Source organism: Chiloscyllium plagiosum, unplaced genomic scaffold (genome assembly GCF_037043375.1).
Source record: "Chiloscyllium plagiosum isolate Xiang-an unplaced genomic scaffold, Cpla_swu_hap1 HiC_scaffold_4, whole genome shotgun sequence".
Lineage (NCBI taxonomy): Eukaryota > Metazoa > Chordata > Chondrichthyes > Orectolobiformes > Hemiscylliidae > Chiloscyllium > Chiloscyllium plagiosum.
The window spans coordinates 2,930,803-2,951,888 of NW_028270142.1; the positions used below are offsets into that span (position 1 = coordinate 2,930,803).

Here is a 21,086-nt window from a genome sequence, read left to right on the forward strand (position 1 = left end):
GATGTTCAGTGTGGGGATGATGAAACACTTGCTCCTTTTCAGCTTACTGCTAGGGTTGTAGGTTATCACCATAATTTCAGCATTTACTCTATGTAAAAATTCCAATATATGATCATCTGTAATAGTTGTGGTTTTAAATTATATATTTTTAAATCAATTTGTTCAGTTGTTCTGACATACCTCCAGAACAAGTTGGATTTGAACCCTTCAATTCCAGATTTCTGGATTCTATCACTGTGCCACAAGAGCCTCCAGTATTATTTATGCCTTTAAATTACTCAAACAATTTTTACCAAGGATAGTTTTTAAGAAGTACTATATTGCTATGTATTTGTTCAGCATGTGACAATTGATCGAAGCAGCAGAAGCCTTGATAGGAGAAATGTAGAAGTAGTAAGTAGGGTGGAATGGTGGCTCATTGGTTAGCAAAGCTGTATCTCAGCGCTAGGGACCCAGTTGCAATCACACACTTGGGCAACTATTTGTTTGTGTGAAATTTGCGCATTCTCCCTGTATCTGCGAGAGTTTCCTCCAGCTGCTCCTGTTTTCTCCCACAATCCAAAGATGTGCAGGTTAGGTGGATTGGCCATGCTAAATTGCCCAAGATGTCCAGGGATGTTCAGGCTAGGTGGATTAGTCATGGGAAATGCAGGATTACAGGGATAGGGTAGAGGGATGTGCCTGGGTGGGAAGCTTCTCCAAGGATTGGTGTGGACTCAATGGAATGAATGGCTTGCTTCCATGCTGTAGCGATTCTATGAAAACAATTATTCTCACTTTCTATTGAGGTAAGTTTTTAAAAACCTATTTTTTCTTGCATGTAATTTTCTCGGTTGTGCACCAATTACTTCAAGAGTTTAGATGACCTGTTCTTGGCTTCTAATGCTACCTGTGCAGTCCACTAGTTATGCACAAATGGAGTCATACTGCTTTCCCTTTCAGATTAGTCTTTATTGACCCCACCTTCCTTCATGAAAATTGAGTGCCATTTTCTGACTACCTTAACTTCGTGTTTTGGTTGAGATTTAAAATAGCTGAATGTTTCTGACTGAACTCTGGATTTCCCTATACAGTGAAGTCTTAACATTGCTGTGTTGGTGTTGGAATTTAAAAGGAAAATTGTTTGGGACCTCATTCAGTCTAAACATCCTTAAAACATTTCATCTTTTTGTTTTTGGGACATTAAAACCTATCTATTTCCATGTGTTTGCAGTAGATTCTTTCAGACACTTCTGAGATTTGTCCTTTACATTGGTAAAGCTGTTCAACCTGCTTGTGTGCATTTTTGCTTTCAAAGTAGGCCATATTTTATTGCAGATTTGTCACCATCAAAGTTAAAGTCGGAAAAACAATGCTGTTATGAATTTAGTATGGAAAAACTTCTATAACATTGTTAGCATAAAATTAGACAACTTTTGTGACTGATTCCAGCATGCAAATTGGTACTCCCAGTGCTTCCACTTGAAAAACATTTGCAAATATTCAAATTCAAGTGGTGTTGATTGTATAATACTTGGAGCCACTATTATGACAGGTACTTTAAATTTTATTGTGCAAAGCCATCAGTCTGAAAAGGTCATGCCCCTAAATAGGTGAATGTTTCCATATACTCTGTGCCACTTTGTGTGGATCGGAGCACATGTTTTGGAGTGTTGCCAGTTTGTGTTGGTTATGTTACAAATGTAACCTAGTTTCTTTGTTTATACTCTAAATTTCTTTCCAAATTGATATTGTATAACGGCATAAGTCAGTTTATCCTTTTGGACCATACCATATTGCCTCCTTGTATTAATGTTTTTGATGTGATACAAACAAAAGAATGATTAAGAGTTTTGGTGCAGTAGCCATGTTATTTCTCCAAATTTCCATCATGCAAACTAAAATCTTAAAGGTTGAACTCAACTATGGGCAAATTATGCATAACCTATTGAGTTGTTTTCAAATGGTCACATGATTCTTGAGTCCCAACTTCTTGAAAAGGAAATGATTTTACAGTTGATGTATTTGAACTATTCTTAATCTGTTTTGATGCCAGAGCAGGTAATTGCTGAGTTCTTGATTTGGCTATCATTTCATTTGGGTCTGCCATTGAGGGAAGGAATAATTTCTGACTTAATACGATATCAGTAACTTCACGAAAGAGTTTTGTATCTTTTTTTAAAAAAGCACTAAGATTTAAGTTTATACACCTGTCATGTTACAAGTTTCTCTGCTCGCACCAAATAATTTAAGCTTTTTATTGTGCCTTGTAACTTTCTTGCATATTATTCATGGAATGTGGGTGTCATTGGCTAGCCAACATTTATTGCCCGTCCCTAATTGCCCAGGAGGGCTGTTAGGGGTCAATCACGTTGCTATAAGATCTAGAGTCACATGTCGACCAGACCAAGGAAGTCCCCTAAAGGATACTTGTGAACCAGATTTTTTCCCCCAGTAATTGACAATGGCCACATGGTCATCATTCGACTCTTAATTCCAGATTTTTATTGAAGACAAATTCCAGTATCTGCTGGGGACCTGGCAAAATTTGAACATTGGTGTGCAGAACATTACTTGGGTCTCTGGATTAACAGTCCAGCGATGAAACCACCAGGCCATCATTTCTCCAGCTTGATTCTGTATTCTAGCAGTGATGTTGTCCTCCTGCTATCTGCTCTTGTGTGCAGGCAGCACTGTTCTTTAAATTCTGAACTCTTCTGTTTTTGTAAATAGAATCAAAGCAGTACCTGAAGTTAAGTTAAATGAAGTAGACATCTATAGCAATCATTTGGAGAAAATATAAGTCACTTGAGCAAATGTGGGTCAATGAAATGAAGCCAGCATGGCATGTCTTAGGGGAAATCATGATTAATTACTGTGCTGGAGGCTTTTGAATGGATAGAAGTTTATGCAGGGTAATGCTTGTTGATGTTGTGTGCATAGGCTTCCAAAAGTGCCATACAACCGATTTGTGGAGAAAGTGGTAGCTTATGGAATAGAAAGGGATAGTAGCAACATGGAAGTAGCTGAGTGAGCTGAAACCGAGCAATGGTAGTTGAATGTTTTTTGGGCTGGAGGATGATGTGTAGTGAAATAACCCAGGCATCAGTGTTAGAAACCTTGATTTATGGGTAATGTTTGAGTTTGTGGGTGATGAAACGTCCGAGTTCGTTTTGCTGCAAAAATCATGGAGAGACTATATAAAGCACCCAAATCTCTAGTGCAACGAGACCTTGGTGTAGATGTGCATAAGTCTGTTACGCTGGCAGAGCAAATTGAGAGAGTGGTTAATAAAATATACAATATCCTAACCTTTATTAATGGGAGTATAGAATGCAAGAGTTAGGAGATTATGTTGAAGTTGTAAACAACACTGGTTTCGCTTCAACTGAGTATTATGTCCAGCTTTGGGTGTTGCACTTTGAGGTATGAAGACATTTGAAAAGTTTTCTCACCATTTGAGGAATTTAAGGTATAAAAATGGATTAGAGTAGTTGGAACATTTTTGGAGAAAGTAGGCTGAAAGGAGACTTGATAGATGCTCCAAATCATGAGTTTAGCAGCTGACATAGTCTCTAGAGTTTCTCCATTCATAGGTAAAGCACGCCTTCGGACAACTACCCACCCCTCCACAACCTGATCCAATGGATTCAATCAGCTCCCCAGTCAGGAGCATGAAAAGTGAAGACGTTGACAACAGCAAAGAGGAGGTCGGTACACTTTTTGTCAGTGGCCTTCCTATGCACATTAAACCATGTGAGCTTTACCTTCTCTTTCGATCATTTAAGGGATATGAAGGTTCACTGATCAAGCTAACATCACAACAGCCAGTTGGCTTTGTTACATTTAACAGCCGAGCGGGAGCAGATGCAGAAAATAATGCTGCGTTCACCTAGCCTGCTGCTGCTGCTACTGCACTGAACACTCCGATGCACTGGTATCCTCCATCTGAAGCATCTCTGCAAGGACTTAAGTCTTGTCAGTTTTGTGAAGATTTTAACTGCCCTTATCCAAGAAGTCAGATTTCTCTGAGGAGTGATGCAAGGTCAGACTGGATTTTGTTTTTAGGTTGGACTTACTGAAGGAGAGTTTGGAGAACAGGCTCATTTCCACTCAACGTAGAGGGGTTACTATGGACTGTGGATTAAGAACTTTACTGGTGAATCTTTTTCCACGTGGGAGAATTCTTCAAACTCTAATTACTGTAACAGACTAATAAATTTTGTTATAATCATTGTATGCTGTGTCAATAACTTGCTTAAATACTGACTTATGAAAGCTGGTAGTGCCATCTCTGTGGCTATCATACAATGATAAAAGGAGGGAATGAGAAAGTGCATAAGATATAAGCAGGCAGGGAAAGTGTTAAGTTTGAACAAGATGTTCAGCTGAGCATGACTCGGATCAGATAAGGAGACAGTGAGGTCTGCAGATGCTGGAGATCAGAGTTGAGTGTGCATTGCTGGAAAAGCACAGCAGGTCAGGCAGCATCCGAGGAGCAGGAAAATCAATGCTTCGGGCTGGAGCCCTTAATCAGGAAGGGCTCTGGCTCAAAATGTTCATTTTCCTCCTCAGATGCTGTCTGACCTGCTGTGCTTTTCCAGCAACACACTCTACTCAAGATCAGATAAGAACTTAGTTAACTAATGGGGTGCTGCAGGCAAGGGTAATGGGTTAACACGGTGCAAAAGCATTCATTATTTAGAGCCTTTAACAAGATGAGATAGCATTCAGTATGTAACATCCAATTAACAAGGTGAAAACTATCCATTGTATGAGTTCAGTTAACAAGATGAAGAACATTCATTGTGTAACAGCAGATGGCTTAATCTTTACTGTTGCGCACTGATTGTAACGATCACCCAATCAATATGCTGCCTTATCTGGGTGCTCCTCCTTGTAAAATGCTTGTATAGGTCATTGAGAAACTCTTCCTGAGAAGACCGTGAACTCGTGTCTGTGCACATGGGCGATTGTTCTCTCTCCCTCCGGGGCCCGGGATAAAGAAGAAGGATGTAAAACCATACTGTCTCTCTGAGTGTTTTACTTTGAATGAGGGCGGAATGGGATAACAGTCGAGTGAGGGAGCCATGGGTCACTAAAGAAATTGAATTTTTTGTCAAGTGGAGGAAGAAGCTTACGTTAGGATGAGATGTGAAGACTGTTAGTGTGCTTCAGAGTTACAAGTTAGCCGGGAAAGACCTAAAGAGAGAGCTAAGAAGAACCAGGAGGGGAAATAAGTTGGCAGGTAGGATCAAGGAAAACCCTAAAGCTTTCTATTCATGTCAGGAATAAAAGAATGACCCTAATCTTTCTCTCGTCAATCAAGGATTGTAGTGGGAAGTTGTGCATGGAGTCAAAGGAGGTAGGGGAAGCGGTAAATTAATATTTTTTGTCAGTTTCATACTAGAAAAAGACAATGAAATAGAGGCTACTAGATTAGACAGGATTAAGGTTCACAAGGAAGAGTTAGCAATTCTGAAATGTAAAAGTAGGTAAGTCCCCTGGGCCAGATGGGATTTATTCTAGGATTCTTTGAGAAGCCAGAGATGAGATTGCAGAGCCTTTGGCTTTGATCTTTGTCGTCATTGTATACCGGAATAGTGCCAGAAGACTGGAAGATAGAAAATGTTGTTTCCCTTGTTCAAGAAGGGAGTAGAGACAACCCTGGTAATTATAGACCAGTGAGCCTTACTTTAATTGTGGGTAAAGTAAGAGAGAGAGGATGTATTATCATCTGGAGAGGAGTAAGTTGATTAGGGATAGTCCACAAGGTTTTGTGCGGGGTAGGTCGTGCCTCACAAACCTTATTGAGTTCTTTGAGATGGTGACCAAACAGATGGATGAGGGTTAAGTGATTGTGGTGTGTATGGCTTTCAATAAGCCATTTGATAAAGTTCCCCATGGTAGGCTATTGAACAAAATATGAGGCATGGGATTGAGGGTGATTTGGATTAGAAATTGGCTAGCTGAAAGAAGACAAAGGGCAGTGGTTGATGGGAAATATTCATCTTGGAGCTTCGTTACTAGTGGTGTACTGCAAGGATCTGTTTTGGGGCCACTGCTATTTGTCATTTTTATAACTGACCTAGATGAGGGCATAGAAGGATGAGTTAGTAAATTTGCAGATGACACTAAGGTTGGTAAAGTTGTGGATAGTGCCGAAGGATATTGTGGGTTGCAGAGGACATAGATAAGCTGCAGAACTGGGCTAAGAGGTGGCAAATGGAGATTAATGTGGAAAAGTATGAGGTGATTCACTTTGGAAGGAGCAACAGGAATAGTGTGCTGGGCTAATGGTATGATTCTTGGTAGTGTGGATGAGCTGTTAGATCTGTGTCCATGTACATAGATTGCTGAAAGTTGCCACCCAGGTTGATAGGGTTGTTACGAAGGCATACGGTGTGTTCGCTTTTATTGGTAGAGGGATTAAGTTTTGGAGCCATGAGGTCATGCTGCAGCTGTACAAAACTCTGGTGCGGCCGCACTTGGAGTATTGTGTACAGTTCTGGTCATAGCATTATGCAAAGAATGTGGAAGCTTTGGAAAGGGTTCAGAGGAGATTTACTAAGGTGTTGCCTGGTGTGGAGGGAAGGTCTTGAGGAAAGGCTGAAGGACTTAAGGCTGTTTTCATAGAAGGTTGAGAGGTGACTTAATTGAGATATATAAGATAATCAGAGGGTTAGATAAGGTGGACAGTGGGAGCCTTTTGCCTCATATGGTGATGGCTAGCACGAGGGGGCATAGCTTTAAATTGAGGGGTGATAGATGTATAGATATTAGGACAGATGTCAGAAGTAGTTTCTTTACTCAGTAGTAGGGGCATGGAAATGCACTGCCTGCGACAGTAGTAAACTCGCCACCTTTAAGGGCATCTAAATTTTCATTGGATAAACATATGGATGAAAACGGAATAATGCAGGGGAGATGGGCTTCAGATTGATTCCACAGGTCGATGCAACATCGAGGGCCGAAGTGCCTGTACTGCACTGCACTGTAATGTTCTGTGTTCTATCTGAAAAAGGAATGCACAGGGTTTGGAGGAGAAGATGGAAATGTGGCAACTAATTATTTACTTGTTTTGTGAGCTGGTGCAGATCAAGATGGACCTATTGGCTATCTCCTGTGCTGTAACAATTTTGTGATATGTTCGAGGTGATGTTTTAAATGTATCTTGCCTCAACTGCAACCCAGCTCAGTTGGCCGGATGGCAGGTTTTCAGTAGAGTGATGCCATGGCGTGGGTTCAATTCCCATGCCACCTGAGGTTACCATGAAGTGCTCTCCCTCTCAATGTCTCTCCTCACCTGAGGATCGAGCCCTCCACTATCACCTGATGAAGGAGTGTCGCTCCGAAAGCTAGTGTTCTTCCAATTAAACCTGTTGGACTATAACCTAGGGTTGTGATTTTTAACTTTGTACACCCCAATCCAACACCGGCATCTCACCTGAGGTATGGTGGCCCTCAGGTTAAACCACCACCAGTTATCTCTCTCTAATGGAAGAGCAGCCCCATGGTCCAGTAGGACTATGGTGCCTTGACCATTCCCCTCAGCAAGAGGAAAAGAAAAGGAACTTGAGTCTGTGTAAGACGTATCTCATAGGGAGAATTTTATTTTAATTTTTGTTTTGAAACCTTCAACTTCTTAATGCTTCATGCGATTTATGACCCAAAGTGTTCAGCTTGATCCCAAATGTAAAAATTCCCATTTAAAGCTGAATTTCTTTGCAATTTTGGCATTCCCTACCTCTTTTCTAGTACCAATCACTAACCTTTTCCACCCCTAAAGAAGCAACCTTCATGTTTTCAGTTAAGTTGATTGTGAACTCTTGGGCACCTACCCAATCAGTGATATCTACCTTTTGTCCATTTAAGATGTTATGCTGTGGAATTCCTTCATGACAGCTCTCATTATCTCCAATTCCTAATCAGCCTTTAAAATCCACATCTTTGACCAAGCTGTTTGGTCATCCTTCTACATACCTTCTTCATATAATCAGTATGAAGTGCCTTGGGACATTTTTCTCCGTTAAGGATGCTGCATTAAATGCAAGTTATTGTAGTTGCACGATCTAAAAGTCTATGGAGGAACACTGTTTTGTTACACAAAGCTGTTCCTGAATCTACTTAAGTCCTGAGAGAACCTGAACAAAGTTAAACTGCAAGTCATACACATAGTCATACACATTATGCATTATTCAAGAAGCAATACAATCAGAAGTGAATGGTTGATAATTGGCGTTTGTTGTGGTGGGCAAGGAAGCAGGAGCAGCAATTGGAGGAAAAAAAAGTGTCTAGGTTTCTACGTTTGCACTTTGAATAAAGACCATGCTTTTAGTGGAAGCAGGTTAATTTTTAAAATATAGATTTTGAAATCCTGAGTATAAAAGCGGCCTGGATTATTTGTGTTTCCGTTATCCTGAACATTGTGCTGTACTTGAAGGCCGGGGCATTTTTTGTTTCAACTCCGTCTTTCTACTAGTAAGATCAGTTGGTGTTGCCAAAACTGACCAATTTATTGTTGTAAATTGTAGATTCTTGTAGTCATCTGCATCTCTAGCCATGAAACCTGTGTTACAGCTGAGAGACTGCCAAACTGTGAGCCTCCAGTTATGTGGTCATCAAACTCCCATTATTGGTTATAATTGTTGCAGGTCTTTATTTTTGAAAAAGCAGTTTGGAGTCTACCTCTTTAAAATTTCCTGATGTGATAAGGTCCCCATTAATAATTTGAATGTTAAGTTTAAAACTTGACTACATTAGTACTCACCTTGTTGAGAAAGTGAGGTCTGCAGATGTTGGAGATCAGAGATGGAAATGTGTTGCTGGAAAAGCACAGCAGGTCAGGCAGCATCTAGGGAACAGGAGAATCGACGTTTCAGGCATTAGCCCTTCTTCAGGACACTGGCTTTAGGATTTTTGGCTGGCATTCTCAACAAAGTTGGTAATGAGTTTCAGCGAGTTAATTGCAGAAGTCTGCATATATCAGCTAACGTAGTCTGGTCCTGTTGGTGAACAAATTATAATGAATACTTAAGCAAACCTGTGTGATGAGACCTGCTAAGATTGTATAACTTGCCAGTTTGTCACCTTTTTAATATACTTTTACGACATCAAAAGAGTACCAGTTGACCATTCAGCCTTAGGAACCTGTTCTGTCATTCAATTAGATTATGGTTTATCTTTTAACACCCATTTAGTTGCCTTGCAGCCATATCAAGATTTTATTATGGTAGTATTATCAATTTAAAAGAAAGTTGGACTTGGCTTTCTCAGTATCTTTGGAGGGGAAGGATGAATTTAAATGTTCACCATCCTTTATGCAAATGTTTTTCCTGACCTCACTTCTGAACAGCAGAGATTTCATTTTGAGGTGATGCCCCTTTTGTTGAACTCTCCCACTAATATATTACAGTGAAATATTTTCAATATTTTATAGATAAATATTTTCTTGCTATCTTTATCAAATGTCCTAATCCTTTTGTACACCTTAATTAGCTCACATTTTAATCTTCTATACCCAGGGTTCCTGTCTTTAACCCATTTTAGCACCGTTATCATTCTGGTGAAGTTGCACTGTATCAATTCCAAGTTCATTCTATCCTCCTTTGAGGTACATTACCCAGCATGCTGTCAAATTGGAGCTTTACCTAACTCTCTATAGTAACTTACAGTCCCTTTTGGGATGAAGGTTAGCAAATAGCATTAGCCTTTTTAAATTATTTTGTATATCAGCCCATCAATTTCTAGTGATTCTTTTCGTCCAGTTTCTAGCTTCCTACCATTTATAAAGTTCACTTTTTTGGGATGTAGTGTGGATGACCTTCCCTATGAACATCCCTATACTAAGCTAAGCCACGATAGTTTTTGTTAGTTCATTTGATCAATGTATGTAATATCTATTAGATTTGAATGCAGATTTGCCATCTCATTTAACTAAAGTGCTTCTCAGGATTTTAATTATATTTGGAAATTTCAAGTTGCAAGAGTATACTTTTTGAGTGCATATTTACAAGAGCAGTGTGATTTATTGATTTTTTTTAACTTTAGTGCGATCTTTACCTTTTAATTTGAAAAAGTGGTAGGCTTGTAACTAATGAATTATTCACATGGTTCTATTAGTATCTGAACAGTGACATATTTTGTAAATATTATCTGGATGTCTTTGAAATAAACCAAAAATTACTTTAACTAGTTTTGGCTCAAAAGTAGTATTTTGAGAATTCTGGGCAGATAAAAAGACAGTAATTCATGTTTACAAATATTAGAAAAGACACAATGAATCTAGAACAGGTAATGAACATGGCCAAGGTAGTGTGAAAATAATTGTACTACTTTTAGTTATTGTCAATTTGAGACCAATAAAGCCATTTGCTGGGTGACTGGTACACAATCATTGATGATGAGGGTTTGAGAGATCAATTGAATACTCATTTGATGTAAGTTTTAAAATGTTAAATTTTGGTCTTGTACAGGAGATGGAAGTAAAATTAATGGATTGCACATCTTGAGTGAAATTGTATCAGATATTTTCAAAGATTCAGGATTAAAAACCTAGAACCAGATATAAGTCTCTGTTTACAAAGGGAAGTGGATTTCCTAGTAAAAGTTTTCAGTAATTTAGAGACCTGGGGATTCCTCATGAATGGAAAATGGCACATCTGGCACCCATGTTTAAAAATGCATTGACATGTGGTGAAACGTGTTTCCCTTTGATGTGGAATTTAACGGAGAGGATTGAGAGTAATTTTATTAACCATCACCTGGGATGTTCAGACTCTACTGGGGAATCAACGAGGAATGTATTTTGTTTTATTCCTCTCTAGTAAGTTACTTGCTATAGTGAGGATTAATATGGTGTAGCCTTTGTGGCAAAGATATTGAAGCATATTTTTAGAAAGTTAGTCGATCGCAAGACAGATTCTGGGTAATCAATAAACTGGACCTTGTTCAACTTGCGTTTCCTGAATTGGGCAAGGCAAGGAGTGCAATGTAGTGACATGAGTATGAGTTCACAAAGACATCTGATGTTACTTTTCTCTGACTGGCTGCATACCATATCTAATTGACAAAATGATGTTCTATTAGTATGAAAGTAAAGGGCAAGGACTTAACATGCAGTGACAGAAAATAACTTGAAGCTAGAATTCTATGTTTTGCTCATGTATCTATTTACATATTAATTTGTTTTGGTTTTTCATGTTGACGCACACATCAACACTTTCACAGTTTTTGTAGAGAATTTGGCAACAGGACAGCTCAGCCAAGTAGAAATATGTGTTCTAGATTTTGCTTCAACCTATTTTGGAGTTTAGGTGAAATTGCAACTTGGTATAATTCACCTTTTGGGTTTAAAAGCTCTCACTTGTTGATTCCCAAATTGGCCTGTCAAATGTTTGCATTCTTAAAAGTTTATCAGGGTGATGTGTCTGATGTGCATCTCCTGCCAACTTTCTACAGAATGGATGCTGAGTGCATCAGAATTATAATTTAATGTTGCCCTGTGTTTGACCTGAATCTGTGCTACTCTGTGTAGAAATCTTGAGGGCAGAGTTTGGGCTATTCTTCCTCTTAAACAGAATGCAATATTTGCAACACTTTGATTGGAAATTGAATTCCAACACTACATCCAGTTGGAAGCTTGTAATACAGTCAGAAATGGTCTTGTATAAATGCTGGTTGTTTTAGTTATGTCTGTCAGTTGTGAACATAGCACAATTGTGCTTTTGTACCTGGTTTAGTATTCTTATGTTATGTCAATTGAAATGTTTTTTGGACATGAACTTAAAATTAGTAAAATACTTGCAGACTAAAATGGAAAGCATTAATTAATGCTAGTTTGTAGTGATGCTTTCTCCTCCATGACTATTATTTTAGTTGTCACACTTTAGTGTTGTGTATTGTGAATAAACAAAGATTTCAATTTTTTAAAAAACTTTATTCTTTTACAGTGAGTGTTAGGTTTGTGTCAAATCTTCAAATTTTAGGCCAGTATCTTTTGTGTAAAAATATAATTGCTAGCCTAAACAATGTCCTTCTATTCAATTTATTTTGTAGGTAGATTCTATATAATGTTCTTAATTAATGTAGTAGAGTTTTATCAGAAGAGGTTGCCATGTGTATATAACAGCCAGAGTCCCATGCAAAACATTCTAGCTTACTGTTGTGACCTTTGTCCATTTATATCCTGTGACACTCAGCCTGTCTTTGTGCTGCAGCTTGTTCATGATGGATAAGTTGCATCCAATCACACACACTGCTCTGCTATGAAAGAGGAACAGATAAATTATTTTTGTCAGCAGTCATTGGTTGGTGAGGAAAAGAAAAGGAATGTTGTAGTAAGTGTAAGGGGAGCTTGTTTGATCTGGGAACATTATGGGGACAGTCAACAGTTTAATAAATAACCTATCACATGGGCTGGCTGAAGCTTCTGGAAATCATTTTAGTACAGAATAATAGAAGCAATGACCAGATTTGTTAATTAATGACTGCATGGAACTATAAAGGAAAAAGTACGATAATACTAATTAATTTGTGGCTAAATTTTTTTTGTAGCCATTGAGTCCGACCCCTTCGTGTTCTATTTATTTAGTATTTGCTTTTTGTGCAGATGTAATTGCTGGGAGATCACGATGTACTGCTGTCACTAGGATATTGGTAGTGAAATCACCTTCTCTTTCACCCTTTACCCACTCTCTTTGTATTCTATTATACAAAATGATACATTATGATTAGGTTATTGCTTTAATATTAAAAAGATAGATTAATCTGTTTGCTTTATTTCTTGTCCATTCCTTCTGGGCAGAAGGACTTGCAGAATTGTGGGTAGCTTCTAAATTTGCTTTTTATGTGAAAACCTCCTTCCCCCAGTGCAAGTGATTAAGGATCATTGCACTTCAATAAAAAAAATCGGTCAGTAGGAGCAGATGGTTCTGAAGCTGCTTTGCTTCATGCTGTGTAATTGTACTTGTGAATGTCATCGCTGACCAGGATGCTCAGGAATAGTGTTGAGCAATGTACACTGTCAAATTGAGAGATGGTGATGTTCTTTGTTCAAACTAGTGGTAAAGTACTTATGGCTGATGAATATCCTGGTTTTTCTATCCTTTTTCAAAAAGAAAACATAACTGAGTGGGTTGGGTGCAGAGAAAACATTTAGCAGTATTGCTCAAGCGATGATGTCCATTTCTGGTTGATTGAGATCAAACTACAAGTACCAACTTGGTCCTGATGAAATTTCAAATGTGGCTCTGGGAAAAAAGGCATAATTAGATTGCAATGTTTTTTGATCTTCTCGCCTTGTAATTTCTGTAACGATGGTTATGATAGTTTAACTTTATGGAGGTTTGGATGCACTAATAAATGGTCATCTGTTGTTTAGCCTTGTCTGAATAGTGAAAGAGTATTCAGCTAGACACTCCAGCTGCAATATGCAGTTAGTCACAAATGGAGGTTGTTACATCACTAGTAATCTGTTTGCCTTGGGGTGAGTGATGAACCCTGTAGCTGTGCTTCCTTTGGCAGATCACTTTGAAAATGTGGCCTGGACTCTAAATCCATTGTGTTGGCTACTTGTCCGTTTCAGGCATGTGGCCAGGTGGGCTGTATCCGTACACTTGAGCAATAACTTTAAAGTTATATCAAATATACGTTTCTCAAAGGCTTATTTGAATTATCAATGGAGTCTAACTGCAGTGTTAGCAATTCAGTTTGGATAATACTCAAATTTGATTTCAGGATATACTTGAATCTGTGCTTTTATATGATTAACATACAAGTTAATTTTCTGTTGTGGGTTATGCATTTATCAGCCACTGATCCTATTTAAGGCATTCTAGTTCTTTGAATGTCTGTGAACTATTTTCTATAGATAATACTGTGCACTAGTTGAATTTCATAATGTATACAATTCTGCCTGCTTATATGCTGCTCTTGGGGATGAGGATGTTAGGAACGCGATGGAAGAGGTTGGTATACACACTCAGCCTCACTAGAGCAGATGGTGTGCTGTGCTGTATTCGTCCAGCTGTCTGCCTGGTGTGCTGGCAGCTGCTGTGACTACAGTTTGTCATTTTGTTCTTTTGCAACTAAGAATGTAGAACTGATGAGTCAAATGAAGAATGAATTAATGGTTCAGGTTAGTGCTTGCATGAATTATAACTAGTGTATTGTGCACGATGTTCTAGTGAAAAATAATCAGGAGGTTTTACTTTAATTTTGCAGGCTTGACATTTTAAATTCCCTAGAAAGCTTAGCATCTCTTGTTTCAGTTTTCCCAGGAGTTTACAATAGAAGGAAGGAATATCTTAATGTGACTTTATTGATTCTCTTTGTGTATGTTACTCATTCCATTTGTTCCCAATTTCATTTTATTTTCATTTTCTCCCTAGGATCTCTATCAAGACTTTGTCTGACACTAAATTGTCCAAACGAATTAAGGAAATGTGGAGTGACATACAGGAGATTAGTCATAGGATTTAAGGCTTCGAGGACTTACACCTCGAAGGGAAGCGGCGAGGTGAGGTGAAGCACAGAATACTTCACTTCTCGTGCCATTAGGGGAGCTGTGAGCACAAGGAAGATGGCAGATCCTGGTATGCTGAGTTTGTTTGGTGATGATGGGAACATTTTCAGTGAAGGGCTTGAAGGTCTTGGAGAATGTGGTTTTTCAGAAAATCCAGTGAATGCTCTTGGGCAGCAATTACCCATGGATCAAGGATTTGGCTCCATGCAGTCTCCTCTCCATCATCCCCCACCAACTCAGACTCAAACTAAGCTGGCTCATTATGATCATTTTGGTCCATTTGAACAGCAAAAAATACATCTGGTAGATCAGCCTAACCGAATGATTGGCAATACACCCGGGAATGGTATGGCATCACCCCACTCTCAATACCACAACCCCACGGTTCCACCAGTCCCTCACAGTGGTGCTCAGATGGGTGTGTACCCTACTATGCAGAATGAAAGGTGTGGACAGCAGTTTGTAGACAGTGGCTCCATGTGGGGCCCACGTGCTGTTCAGGTGCCAGATCAGACCCGACCTGCCTTCCAGCAACAGCAACAACCACAGCCCCCACCCCCAGGGCAAGGGCACGCTCAACATATGCAACAGATGGGGAATTACCTAACACGTAGTGATTATTCATTGCAGCAGCACAACCAGCCTCAGCAGCAGAGGGTGAACCAATTCACTCAGGGTCAAGAGGCCCTCAGTCAAGGAAATCCTTTCATGGGAACTTCAGGACCAGGCCACTTAGCTCACATGCCTCAGCAAACCCCCAACATTGGCCCTTCTTTACGTCACACTCCAACCCAGCAGTACCATCCCCACCCCCCTCCCCCCAATTCTCTCCATGGAGATTCCATTGCTCACAGTCCTAGATTTTCCCCAAACCCTTCTCAACAAGCCAGTAGCAGACAACAAAACTTAAATTTTAATTCACGTAGCCAGGCGGTACCATCACAATCTGTGAGTAGCTCAGGGCAGTATTCACAATATCCTTATAGTAGCATTAATCAGGGATTAGTTAACAGTAATACAGGGATCAATCAAAACCTAGGCCTTAATAGTAACCCATCTGTGAACCAGTCAATACCCCGCTATCCAAATACTGTGGGATTCCCAGGTGGCACAAGCCAAGGACTAATGCACCAGCAGACTATACATCCAGGTGGCCCACTTAACCAAATTAATGCACAAACTATGCACCCCACACAGTCTCAGGGAACTTATGCTTCTCCACCACCAATGTCACCGATGAAAGCGATGAGTAACCCAGCAGGCACCCCTCCACCACAGGTTAGGCCTGGCAGTGCTGGAATGCAGTTGGAGGTTGGAAGCTATTCAAACATGCCCCTGCCTCAACAGTCACACCAGTCCCCAGGTACCATGGGTCTTGGACAGAGGAGCATTGGTCCCAGAAGCATGCAGACACAATACATGAGCCCTTCTGTACCAAGGGATATTGGCAGCCTTCCAAGACCAGTTGGTGCACTTGGTCCCAGTGGAAATCATGCCGATCAGATGATGCAGGAACGTCTAATGTCTGGCCAACAGCACCCAAATCAGCCTTTTCAACCTCAGTTGCCAACTTGTCCATCTGTGAAACAGCACTCAGCAGTTCATCATCAGACTTCTCCGACATCTCATCAACATCAGCCCTGGGTCCAGTCACAGCATTCTTCACCTAAGGCCACATTGCAACAAGTGCCTGCCCAACACCAGGTAAGTGTATCTACATTACGATCGAGTTTGAATATCCAAAATGGCTTTGATTCCTGCATGTTAATTACTGTTTGTGTTGGAAGTCATATCCATCGAGTTTTAACATGGCAATTATTGTGAATTAAGTAATGGAATTTCCAGCTCTTGGCTTGAGATTTTCTTTAAACCACATGCAGCTTGACATTAATATTTTAGCTAAGCTTGAAGAAAATCTATAAAGTAATGTATGATTGAGATGAATATAACATTTTGGTGTGCAAGTCCCAATGTCAATTATTTTTATACGTTTTCTGTTCTGACTTAAATTTTCCAGTAGGACAGATGAGAGCACAATTATGTTTCACACAGTGTTGACCTATACTGCTGTTCTGTGGTTATAGTTGTCTTCAGTATCACTCTGATCTTTGGTGTCCCTTAAGGTTTTACATACTTAAATTTGAAGCTTCCTTTGTAATCGCTGATTTCCTTTTGACTCCATTCTGCTGCAAACTTCCAGTTTTCTCTCCTGCTCATCACTGAGTTGAGTCTTCAGACATTTAGATTTTGTCACCTCACCATGAGACTGACTGTTTGCACCCTGCTGTGTACATGTCCATCCTCCTAGTTGCACTTCATTTCCTCAGCCTTCTACTTGCTGAATCCAACCAAGTTGTGCTTCAGCACTCTGCCAAATTTCTTCAAACTTTCTCTCCCTTCAGCAAACAATCTGCAGTCAGTGTATTAGAGATTTTGATCCTTCCATTTTTATAATCTTTAGCATTGTTACTTCATAACTGGTTCAGTGAATATTATTTAGTTTGAAGTCACCACCACCTGCATCGCTGCTTCCAGCATCAATATCCATTGGCATCAGTATTACCTTTTAAAAAGCATTGCAGCACTTAGCAAGACTTCTTTGACGGTACTCTCCAAACCCATAACATCTGCCATCTAGAAGGACAAGGTTAACACTTGTATGGAGTTGCCATCACCTGCACGTTTCCCTCCAAGCCACGGTGGGAAATAGATTTTAAAAATCTGATGAGAGGGCAGACCTGGATTTAACTTTCGGTAATGAAGCCGAGGAAGTGGTTTAAGTATTGGTGGGTGAGCATTTTGCAGGCACTGATCGTAACTCCATAGATTTACAATTGTTAGGGAAAAGGCAAGAGTGGGTTTGAAATGAATGTTCTCAATTAGGGGAAGGCCAATAAAATCAGATATAATTTGGCCACAGTGAATTGGGAGCAGATACTTGCAAGTAAATCTGTGAGATGCATTCAAGAAGGAAATGGGGAGAGTATAAGGCCAACGTGTTTCAGTAAAGGAAAAAAGTGGGATCAACAAATCCAATGAACCTGGATATCATGTGATATACCAAATTGGATGAAGAGAACAAGGAAGATTTGGCAAACATTGAAGGCTCAAGACAGCAAAGGCCCCACAAAATGTGCAAGGAGAAACTTTTTTAAAAAAAAAGCAAAAAGGGAGCATGAAAGAATACTTGCAGGAAAACATTAAGGAAAATCCTAGTTTATTTTAAAGTATATTGAAGGGTTAATAAAAGCAGAGCTAACCTTACAGAACTGTTCTGAAGCAGAATCACTGGACCTAAAACATTAACTCTGATTTCTCGCCACAGATTCTGCTAGACCTGCTGAGCTTTTCCAACAATTTCTGTTTTTGTTTCTGTTTTCCAGCATCTGCAGTACTTTTGGTGGTTTTTAAAAATTCAGATTAAATGTATTCCAGGTTGTTGAATAAGGCAAGGGAAGAAATAGCAAGAGTGTTGGCAATAATTTTCAATTCTGATCTGGCCACAGGAGAGATGCCAGAAGGCTGAGGACAGCCAATGTGTACCAGAATGGAAGTAAGGGATAAACCAAGAAACTACAGGCCAGTCAGTCTAAGTTCTGTGGTAGTAAACTGTTGGAGGCAGTTTGGAGAGACAGAATTAGTCCTTGGAGAGGTAGGGATTAGTCAAAAACAGTCAGCATGGTTTTATTAAGGGAAAGTAACATTTGACCAACTTAACAGAATTTTTCAGAGGTAATCAGATGTATAGGTGAGGGCAATGCATTCAACATAATCTACTTTGGATTTCAGTAAGGCTTTCGATAAGATCCTGCATGAGAGACTGATAGTGAAGGTAAAAGCCCATGGGATCCAAGGAAGTTTGGATCCAGATTCAGCTGAATGGCAGGAAGCAGAGGATGATGGTCGAGGGGTGTTATTGACTGGAAGCCGATGTCCAGTGGAGTCCCACAGGAGTCATTGACCTCTTTGCTATCTGTGGTATATATGAACAATTTGGACTTGAATGTAGGAAGATTGATCAGGAAGATCACAAATGATACAAAAATTGCTGGGGTGGTAAATAATGAGGAGGATAGCCTTAGATTAAGAAGGTTTATGGTTAAGAAAGCATGTGGGTTATTTGCCTTTGTAAGCTGAGGCATAGAGTTTAAGTGCATGGAGGAGACGCCGTGGTAAGAGGCATGAACTGGCTGTGATAAATTGGGAATCGTGACTTAAAGGGACGGTGGCGGAGAGGCAGTGTCATATGCTTAAAGAACACAAGGGAGAACTACAATAATTGTTCATCCTTGTTTGCTGCAAAAATACGACTGGAAAGGTGACCTGACCATCGCTTACAAGGGAAATTTGGGATAGCATTGGATCCAAGGAAGAGTCATACAAATTGACCCAAAAAATAGCTGTAGACCTAAGGATTGGGAGCAGTCTAGATTTCAGGAAGGAAGTACAAAGATTGATGAAAAGGGACTAAGTAGAATACAGAAGGGAACTTGCAGGGAACTTTCAAACTGATTGTAAAAGGTTCTGTAGGTACGTGAAGAGAAAAAGATTTGCTGAAGGCAAATGTACATCCTTTACAGTCATAAATGGGGATTGTTACAATGTGGAGCAAAGAAGGCAAATCAATTAAATGGATTGTTGAATTGCTTGTGAGTATTGATTGTGAGTCACCTAGAAATAGTGGATGATTTTTCAAGACACTAGACACTGGAACAATTCCTATGGATTTAGAGGGCAGATAATGTAACTCTACCTCCATTCATTTATAAGGTGGGGAGAAAGTAGGGCATTATAGACCAGTTGCCCTGCCATTAGTGGTGGGGGGAAATGCTAGAGTCCATTATAAAAGATTTCAAAGCAGTGCATTTGGAAAACAGGCAGGATTGGACAGTGTCAACTAGGATTTAAGAAAGGGAAGCCATGCTTGATAAATTTTAACTTTTTAAGGATGTGACTAGTAGGTTGATATGGGGGAACCAGTGGTTGTGGTTTGATTGGAATTTCAGAAGGCTCTTGATAAGGTCACGCTTAACAGATAAGCATGTAAAATTGAAGTACATAGGATTGGCTGTAGCATACTGACATGGATAGAGAACTGGGTGGTAGACAGGAAACCGAATAGGAATAAGTGGATCTTTTTCTGAATGGTGTCCAGTGATTACAGATTGCAAGAATCAGTGGTTGGGCCCCAGCTAGTCACAATATACATTCATGATTTTAGATGATGGAGCTAAATGCAATATTTCCCAAGTTTGCTGATGACACAAAGTTTGAGGTTAAGTGAAAGAGGATTTCATTGTGATTTAGGCAGTGAGAGTGCAGGCCAGTGCATGGCAGATTAAGTATAATGTGGATAAATGAGAGTCTGGAGTCCTATGTAGGCCAAACCAGGTAAGGGAGACAGTTCCCTTCCTGAAAGGGCATGAGTGAACCAGATGAGTTTTCCCAACAGTCAATAATGAATTCATGGTCACCATTCGACACTTCATTCTAAATTTTTATTAAATTTAAATTCCACCATCTGTGGCGGGATTTGAACTCTGGTATCCAGAACATCACCTGGGTCTCTGGATTTATAGTCCAGTGATAATAGGCTGTCACAGCTTCTTATTGGAAACTACTGTAACTCTGCATTAATCTGCTACCTATTGCTAAGCAGAACTTAAATGTGTCATTTGTGCAATATTGGTGCCTCTGGCAAAATCACTAAAGAATTGCTGGATGGTGTTGACGCAGTTTTGAATGGCTGAAAATATGTTCATTTTCTTCCATTTAAATGAACTTTGGGATGCAACAATGTATTTTTAAAAGTCAGATAGGAGTTGTTTCTTGATCATGTTGAGAAGAAAAAACATTTTAGGTTCTTTGAAGTATTTTCCAAGCTTTTGAATGTGATTAATTTCCTCAACTTTCTTTTTGAAGAGAAATTGTTAAATAATTGCATCACTGATCTTAATACAAGAATTCACACATTTTTGAAAATATCAGTACTGCCTGATACACATTACACAAATACGTGTTGCAATGAATATTTCCTCACAACCAAAATGCTAGTTCCAATGTTCTGTTTTATGATTTTTTTGAGATCAAACAGGAAGTAAACTTGTGTAACATGTCTCTGCACAACAGTTGTTTAAAATTTGAGGCTCAACTGACTCTGGTAGACAATGCCTCAAGTGTGTTTCACCAACCAGCTGGCATTGAATTACTTCTCTATACTCTTGCATAGAACATTGAACAGTTCAACACAGAAAGAGGCCCTTTCGCCTGCCATATCTGTACTGACCATGATGCCATTCTAAACTACACGTGGTCCCTATCCTCCATTTCATGTGTCTACCTAAATGTGTCTTTGACTTCACTATTGTGTTTGCTTCCACCAACTACCCTGACACCTTATTCCATGCACCTACTTATCCTCCTTTTTGTGCATCTCCTTTAAACTTTTTACCTCACATCTTAAACCTATGCCCCCCAGTATTTGATATTTGCAGCCTGGGAAAAAGGTTCGAACTACCCACCCTTTCATGTTTCTCAATTTTATAAAATTTAATTGGGTTGTCCCTCAGCTGCTGGCGCTCTA

At 39.6% G+C, this 21,086-nt stretch overlaps 1 protein-coding gene across 1 annotated transcript in view; it reads left to right on the plus strand.

The window, feature by feature from the left end:
* chd7 (chromodomain helicase DNA binding protein 7) overlaps positions 1–21,086 on the plus strand; it is a 352,687-nt gene that overhangs the window by 17,776 nt on the left and 313,825 nt on the right. Inside the window, exon 2 of the mRNA XM_043689312.2 lies at positions 14,370–16,207. Coding sequence (XP_043545247.2) covers positions 14,561–16,207 — 1,647 coding nt within the window. The 5' untranslated portion in view covers positions 14,370–14,560. The remainder of the gene's footprint in view (positions 1–14,369; positions 16,208–21,086) is intronic.